The 7,727-nt window shown below is 57.9% G+C and overlaps 1 protein-coding gene across 1 annotated transcript; it reads left to right on the top strand.

Moving 5' to 3' along the window:
• Positions 1–4,291: 4,291 nt before the first annotated feature.
• EMD (emerin) lies at positions 4,292–6,613 on the top strand. The gene is made up of 6 exons (XM_007457426.1): positions 4,292–4,503; positions 4,628–4,735; positions 4,895–4,972; positions 5,172–5,305; positions 5,753–5,799; positions 5,882–6,613. Exons 1-6 carry the CDS (start codon positions 4,422–4,424, stop codon positions 6,210–6,212), a joined length of 780 nt encoding a protein of 259 aa, XP_007457488.1. The 5' UTR covers positions 4,292–4,421; the 3' UTR covers positions 6,213–6,613.
• Positions 6,614–7,727: the final 1,114 nt, after the last annotated feature.

Genomic DNA, 7,727 nt, shown 5'->3' with positions numbered 1-7,727 from the left:
AAAAAAAAAAAAAGAACTACATTTTACATCCTGAGTCAGTACCTGCACGCACACACAGATCGACACAAATAACTGAAACAAACGTTCCACCAAATGAAACCTTCCCTTACTGCCTGAAAACACTCTATTTCCTATTCTATTCTACTTCATAAAAAGAGAGAAAGAAAAGAAGGAAGGGGGCTTCCCTGGTGATGCAGTGGTTAAGAATCCACCTGCCAGTGCAGGGGACATGGGTTCGAGCCCTGGTTCAGGAAGATCCCACGTGCCATGGAGCAACTAAGCCCGTGCGCCACAGCTCCTGAGCCTGCGCTCTAGAGCCCGTGAGCCACAACTACTGAGCCCGTGTGCCACAACTACTGAAGCCTGTGTGCCTAGAGCCCGTGCTCTGCAACAGGAGAAGCCACCGCAGTGAGAAGCCCGTGCACCGCAATGAAGAGTAGCCCCCGCTCGCTGCAATTAGAGAAAGCCCGTGCGCAGCAACGAAGACCCACCGTGGCCAAAAATAAATAAAAAATTTAAAATACCTTTAAAAACAAAAAGAAAAGAAGGAAGGGAGGAAGGGAAAAAGGGAGAAGGAAGGAAGGGGGAGGAAGGGAGAAAGAAGTTTGGTCACACCTGCTAAAGTGCTGGCTCTGCTGGCAATGACCTTTCCACCTTGACCCATGGTGGGATCTCCTCACAGTACCTCGGCCTTTGTCTCTCCCTGCTCCATCTACTGGGACCCCGTCCCCACAGCACTGGGTTGTCCTCACTTGATAGATGAGTGGCCTGAGTTTAGATCCATGAGGTGGCTGTGTTGCAGCTCATGGCCAAGGCTGTCCTTCAAGGAGGGAAACCCACCTACCACAGGCATTGCAGTCGGAGTCAGGGGTACAATAGGTGGGGTAGCAGGAAGGAGACACCTTCATTTTAATTTTCTCTTTACACTACTATCTCCCTCCCCTCCCCCCACACCCCTGAGACACACACATCTCGGGGTCTCTACTTCTTCCAGGTCTGGGGGAACGGTTTATACAGCACCAGCTCTTCCCTGGTAAAGACCGTAATAAAGACTTTTTCTCCTTGCGTTGAAGGTTCCTGAAAAGCACTAGAACCAGCTCCATTCCCACTGCCAAGGCAAGCTGACTCTCCAGCTAGCCGTGCCAACAGTCCCAAGGTGGACGGATGTGTTCTAGGGCTGGAAAACAAGGTGTTAATTGAGAGACTTTTGGTCAGCTAACCATTGCCTGCTGTATATTGACTGTAACAATCTTCCACATGTTAATTTTCACAATAATCACCATCTTACAACTTCTGTTACTATCTGAGCAATGTTTTAAAGTATTTGATTGCCAGGAAAAACCCATAGGATGTTTAACATCCTTGAAGAGAAAAACTAAGTTTTGTATTGTACCCAAGTATTATGGTCCTGATCTTTTTAAATATTTATTTGGTAACTATTTATTTGGTTGCACCGGGTCTTAGTTGCAGCAGGCAGGCTCCTGAGTTGTGGCAAGCATGTGGGATCTAGATCAAAACCGGGCCCCCTGCATTGGGAGTGCAGAGTCTTAACCACTGCACCACCAGGGAAGTCCCCTTAAGGTTCTTATCTTAAAGAAAACATTAATAGCTCAATGAATAATAGCCTCCTTGGACCTGACTGTTGAGAAATGCATTCATGTTGATCTTACTTTTCCTTTTAATTTTTGATGTTGCTGGGATTACAAGTTATATAATATACTGCTTAGAATCCATTCCCCATTCTCAAAGGAGAAACTGTCTCCTTGTTCTTGACTTGAATCGGTGGCGCCTCCTTGGACCTGACTGTTGAGAAATGCATTCATGTTGATCTTACTTTTCCTTTTAATTTTTGATGTTGCTGGGATTACAAGTTATATAATATACTGCTTAGAATCCATTCCCCATTCTCAAAGGAGAAACTGTCTCCTTGTTCTTGACTTGGAATCGGTGGCTTCCAAGCCCCCTCTTTCCAGCAAGACTCCCCTCAAGGCCCCAGATTTCCCCTAACAGCTCCTCTGCTGACTCAGAACCCCCGCTGGGCCACACTGTCCAGGTTAGGACCTCGAGGGCTAGGTACTGGCTGGGGAAACATCCATGAATGAGTTGCACTCGGGGCCCGTGCGCAAGTCTTCTTCTTCTCTGGGTCCCCAATTCCTCCTTTATGTGACAGGCGTGGTGCCGAGGGCCTCTCAGCTCTGACGGTCAAGGGCTCGCCTGGTTTCTGGTGGTCTGGGACGGGTCTGCCTGCAAATGGGGCTGGACTTGGGCTCCAGGTGGGCTTGTGTGCAGGGGACCATCACAAGTCAGACTCCTGGTGCCATCCATGGTGGGACCTCATAGCGGGGCAACTGGGGGAGAGGGAAATAAAAGGCAGAGGGCCAAGGCAGGTGCCGGGGGAGGGGTTGTTCCTAGAGGAGAAGGCAAACTTAGAATTCCTTGACCTCATAAGGAAACAGCTTGGGTCTGTATGGGGAGGGGTGGCATGGGGAGGACAGCCTCTGGGACAGGGGCCAGCACTGCAGAAGGCTTGGAGAGGTACTGGGGAATCTGATCTTGCCAAAACTCCAAATTCCAGGAGGGCAACTCCGAGCGGCCCAGAGCCCAAACGCCATCTCCCTCCCTGCTCTGAGATAAGAAGCAAGACCCTGCCCTGCCCAGGGCTCTGCCCCCTTGTACTGCCATGCATGTCTGGGGCCCTCATATTTTGGGAGACAGAGCAGGCCTCATCTTTACTCTAAAACCCAGCCTACAGCAACTTTTCTGAGGGTCTTTGTGTGTGGTCAAACCAGGGCCCTATCTTCTCTCCACCCCATGAGCGAACCTCCATGCAGAACTGGTCTGTGACCCTCACCAGCTGGGCCAGCCTTCCTGCCTGGTCTTCTCCCAGGTACCAGCCGCCATCTATGAGAACCTCCTCCCCAGGCTCCCAGGTCCGGGAGGAGCACTTCAGTTCCCCCACACTCCAACAGCTGCCTTTGTTTAGAACGTGACTGTCATCTCCGTCCCAAATTCCACAGGGCAGCTCTTTACTGACCAAGCCCCTCATCAACTCCTAGTGACAGTCCCGGCTCCCCAGCAGGCCTTGGCAGCCTTCCGTGGTTTGCCCCCTTCGGTCCCCTGGCCCCCCCCTGTCCTGGGGGCCCGCTCTGCACTACCACGGCCCTGAAGCCCACCGAGACCCAGGTGCTCAGAGCCCACCAAGTCTTACTGGAACCCCAGAGCAGGTCCCTCTGAGTCTGGAAGCCCCCACCCCCGCCCCCCGCCGCTGCCTGGCCGCTGGTCACACTGGGCTCAGGGGCCATTCCGACAGGAGAGGAAGCCCCTCCCGCCCCAGGTGGACAGCTGGTGGGTGAGGCGGGCACTCGCTGTCTCTGCATGCATCACACCGCGCCCTGTGCCAGTGCGCATCGGCACGCTCGGGCCCCTTCCAAGGCTGCTGGCTCCTGGAGTGCCCATGGCCTCCTGGCCCAGTGCCCCATTTCCTTCCGGGTGGAGCGGGGAGGGAAGGAGGCGGTGGGGACCGGCGGGGCGCAGGTGCGCAGGCCAGGCCCTGCAGAGCGGGAAGGCGGGCTGGGGCAGGGAGTCTGGGGGTGCGGCCTAGGGTCCGGTCCCAGACCCGCACTCTCCAAGGTCTCGCCCTTCAGATCGGGGCCCTTCCCGCTGCTGCTGCTGCCGGGTCGGCCGGCTGGGGCGCGGCCGGGGAACTCCAAGCGCTGGAGCTCAGCGGAGGGTGGACAGCAGGGAGTTTGCGGGGACCGAGCTGAGTCCACGAGACTCAGGGAGGGCGAGCCCCACCCAGCGCGCGGCCCCCACCCCCACTTCCATGTCCTGGCCGGTTCCTGCCGGTTCCACGGCCACAGGCCCCGCCCCTCTTCACTTTGGGCCAGAACAGGCCAGCGGGTGACGTCTTGGCTCGCCGACCCCGCCCCGCTCCCAGGTCCCGGCGGGCCTAAGCTCGTCCCCCTCGCGCGCAGGCCCCGCCCCTCGTTCCCGTCTTGCCCAAACTCGCCAGCGTGTGACGTCTCAGGGCTCGCAGGCCCCGCCCCCCTCCCGGACGCACAGCCCCGCCCTCTCCCACGGCCCGACCGGTCCGCGGCTCTTCGGCTCTAGCGCCCTACGTCCCTCTTTCGCCTCTAGCCAATCCCGTCAGTCTGTGACGTCTGGGCTCGCCAGCCCCGCCCCGCCCGTTCCCAGGGCCCGACCGTCTGCGCCGGGGGCATCCCGCGTCGTGGCCCCGCCCCGCACAGCGCGCGCGGCCCACAGGGGCCGCGCGGTTGGACGCGATTGTGACGCAGGCGTGACGCGAGCGTAGCCACTCCTGAGGCGCTCGCGCTGCTCCTGTCGCGCTCTGAGGCAGTCGTAGCTCGGCCCGTATCAGCAGGCCCGGGCCACCCCCAGGCCTCTGCCGCCCGCTGCCCGCCATGGACGACTACGCGGTCCTGTCGGACACCGAGCTGGCTGCCGTGCTGCGCCAGTACAACATCCCGCACGGGCCCGTCGTGGGTACGCGGCGGCGGCCGGCCCCCTCCCCGCGCTTCGCCCCGCGCCCCCTTCCTTAACCCCTCTCCGCGCCGCCCCCGGTCTCGCGGCCCGCGCCCTGACCGCCCTGTGCCCCTTGTCTGGCCAGGTTCCACTCGCAAGCTCTACGAAAAGAAAATCTTCGAGTATGAGACCCAGAGGCGGAGGCTCTCGCCCCCTAACTCGTCCACAGCCTCTTTCTCCTATCGGTTCTCGGGTGAGGCCCCTGCCCCACGGCTCCACCTGGCCGCCCTCGGGGACAGGGTTTGGGAGGAAGGGGTCGCGAGGGTGTGGCAGGGGCGCTGGCCGGGAGGGGCACAGGGGAAAGGGGAGGTGAACCTTGGAGGCAAATGGCCCTGGCCCCTCCCCCATTCAGACTTAGATTCAGCGTCCGTGGACTCGGATATGTACGATCTGCCCAAGAAAGAGGACGCCTTACTTTACCAGAGCAAGGGTAAGGCAGGGGTGGGGTGGGCACCCTGACACCTTCGTTCCAGTGTCAGGGAGAACCTGAGATCTCAACCCCCACTGTCCTGCAGTAGTCCTGGAGGGGAGAAACCGAGTCACAGGCTCCCAATGGGATTCAGATTAGGGCCATCTGGCCAGGTGGGGACACCGTTGCTCCCTCTTCCCCGCTGCCCCCCCTTCCCAAGGCTATAATGATGACTACTGTGAGGAGAGTTACTTGACCACCAGGACTTACGGGGAGCCTGAGTCTGTGGGCACATCCAAGGGCTTCCGCCAGCCCTCGGCTTCACTCTCAGATGCTGACACCTTTCACCACCAGGTGAGCTGGCTGTTGGGCACCCTGTACTTGGGTACAACCTGAGGGGGTGATTGTGGGGTTTGGATAAATCAAGGGGGCTACTGGGTGCGAATGGTGGCTCCGAGAGCCTCCAGGGAGAGGTGGGGTCAGCAGACACCTGCCAGGTCAGGGCCTTTTTTGGGGGGGGGGCTGTCAGAACTGTTTGACTAGAGTTCCCGGTACATGCCCTGCACCCTTGCCTGGGATCTAGCTAGGTTTGAACTCTCTGAGAATCCTGGGGCAGAAAGTAGGGTGTAAGCATCTGGCACAGTCATTTAGCAAGTGGCAAGGTCCCACAGACATAAGGCCGGGAACCAAGAAGGGTGCTGGGGGGTGGCAAGGCCCAGGCGTTGAAGTTTGGGCTGAGGGGTGTGACAGGGCCACGCTGACCCTGCCAGCCAGTATCCTTACCCTGATTCACTTCTATAGGTTCACGATGACAATCTTTTCTCTTCTGAAGAGGAGGGCAAGGATAGGTGAGTAGTAGGGAGGGCCAGGGACTGGGGCTGATTCTGGGCTCAGGCCTTCCCGGCCTATCTGCTCCCCTCTTTGCCTCAGGGAACGCCCCGTGTATGGCCGGGACAGTGCCTACCAGAGCATCGCACACTACCGCCCTGTTTCCAACGTCTCCAGAAGTTCCCTGGGCCTGTCCTATTACCCCACCTCCTCCTCCACCTCTGCCATGTCCTCGCCTTCATCTCCTCCTTCGTGGCTCACCCGCCGTGCCATCCGGCCAGAAAAGCGGGCCCCTGGGGCTGCTCTGGGCCAGGGTCGCCAGGTCCCACTCTGGGGCCAGATGCTCCTGTTTCTGATCTTTGCTGCCTTCCTGCTGTTTGTTTACCACTCCATGCAGGCCGAGGATAGCGACCCCATGTGGGCGGAGCCCTGACGGTCTGGCTTGGTGGCTTGGGGCCAGTTGCTCTTGGAAGTCCTGGCTGGCTGCCTTAGCAGTGTTTTCTGGGGGAGGGGGGTTGGGGCTTTTCTGCGTGTTCTAGCTTGGGGGTACTGGGACAGGGGCAGTGTTTGCTTCCCCTGCCTTGTCCTGCCAGGGAGGCAGCAGGCCTGGGCCTCTGCAGCATGGTGGGCCTGGACAGGTGTTCCTCTGGAGCCTCCTGGCCCTACTTGCCTCTGACCCTTAGGGCCTAGGAGGGCAAGAACCTTCTCCTGGAGAGGAGAACATGGGTGTCGTCATTGCATGCCTCCTGTTCATTGTCACCTCATTGGGGGGGATTAATCAAAGGCCACCCTGACTTTGTTTTCATGGACAATAAAAAGACCATTTATTTTTAACGTGTGGGCTCTTCCCTTTAATGTGGGGAGGGGTTGGGCTGCCTCCTGCTAAGGCCCTCCAGGCCTTGGGCCTCCAGAATTGCCATCTGGTGTTGTTGGTTCTTCTTTTCTTCCTTTGCGCTTGGGGTAGGGATCACATGCTACCCATGGACATATTTGTGCTTTGCTTTTGGGGTCCACTCCCTGACTCGTTACCCAAAGCTCTTGTAACTACTCATAAAAATAACTGTCACACGGAGAACCCACTTGGAAATGCAGGCGAGGCTGCTTGCACGATGTCAGTTATGGGTGTTTAACTTTCCAGCAGAGGCCAATCTTGGTGTCCAAGGGTGGGGGGATGAAGAGGAAACGAGGCATCTGCTTGGTGGGCCATTTCTGCTGGAAAGCTGATTGTTTAATGCTACGGGGGAAGGCTCTCAGTACTCTGGAATGCTCCATCACCTTTTGGTAAACCAGTTCCTCACCTGGCTATATTCTTTCTTATTGCCAGGTTTTCTGCTGTGGGTATTTCATAATTTTCAAAGAAGGAAACCTAGGGTAGACTGCCACAAGAGGCCGTGCGTCCTGGCTTTGCACTGCCAGTAGAGGGCTGTAAAGCGTGGAGAGGCTGGCTCCGTGTAAACAAGCGGGAATCAGAGGCACCACAAGGGCTACTGTTGGGTGGGGGCCTAGCATCAGTCCCTCTCACCTCTGACCGGCTCCTTGCTACAGGTGGCAGGACTTGGCAGAGCCTGGCCTCTCACCTGCATGTACACCATGGGCTCCTGAGCCTTTGGGGGCTCTTGAGCCTTTGGGAGCCCTTGGCTGTCTATGGCTGCATGGTGAGCTTTGGTCAGGGCTGGGACTGGAACCATCATACCAAAGCTCCTGGACGTTTCTTTTTGATGCATCCTAGTCTCCCCATTTTTTTTTTCTGGGGGGGCGGGTGTTTTCTTAAAAATAACACAGGGCTTCCCTGGTGGCGCAGTGGTTGAGAGTCCACCTGCAGATGCAGGGGACATGGGTTTGTGCCCCGGTCTGGGAAGATCCCACATGCCGCGGAGTGGCTGGGCCCGTGAGCCGTGGCCGCTGAGCCTGCGCGTCCGGAGCCTGTGCTCCACAACGGGAGAGGCCA

The sequence above is a fragment of the Lipotes vexillifer genome, unplaced genomic scaffold (genome assembly GCF_000442215.2).
Source record: "Lipotes vexillifer unplaced genomic scaffold, Lipotes_vexillifer_v1.1 scaffold1785, whole genome shotgun sequence".
Classification (NCBI taxonomy): Eukaryota; Metazoa; Chordata; class Mammalia; order Artiodactyla; family Lipotidae; genus Lipotes; species Lipotes vexillifer.
Note: the sequence above shows the minus strand (reverse complement) of the source record. Positions and strands in the feature narration are given on the sequence as shown.

Bases quoted from the DNA above. Each gene is read 5' to 3' on its own strand.
- EMD (XM_007457426.1), top strand. From the start codon at position 4,422: ATGGACGACTACGCGGTCCTGTCGGACACCGAGCTGGCTGCCGTGCTG. The intron at 4,736-4,894 runs GTGAGGCCCCTG...TCCCCCATTCAG, and splicing joins TTTCTCCTATCGGTTCTCGG to ACTTAGATTCAGCGTCCGTG. The intron at 5,800-5,881 runs GTGAGTAGTAGG...TCTTTGCCTCAG, and splicing joins GAAGAGGAGGGCAAGGATAG to GGAACGCCCCGTGTATGGCC.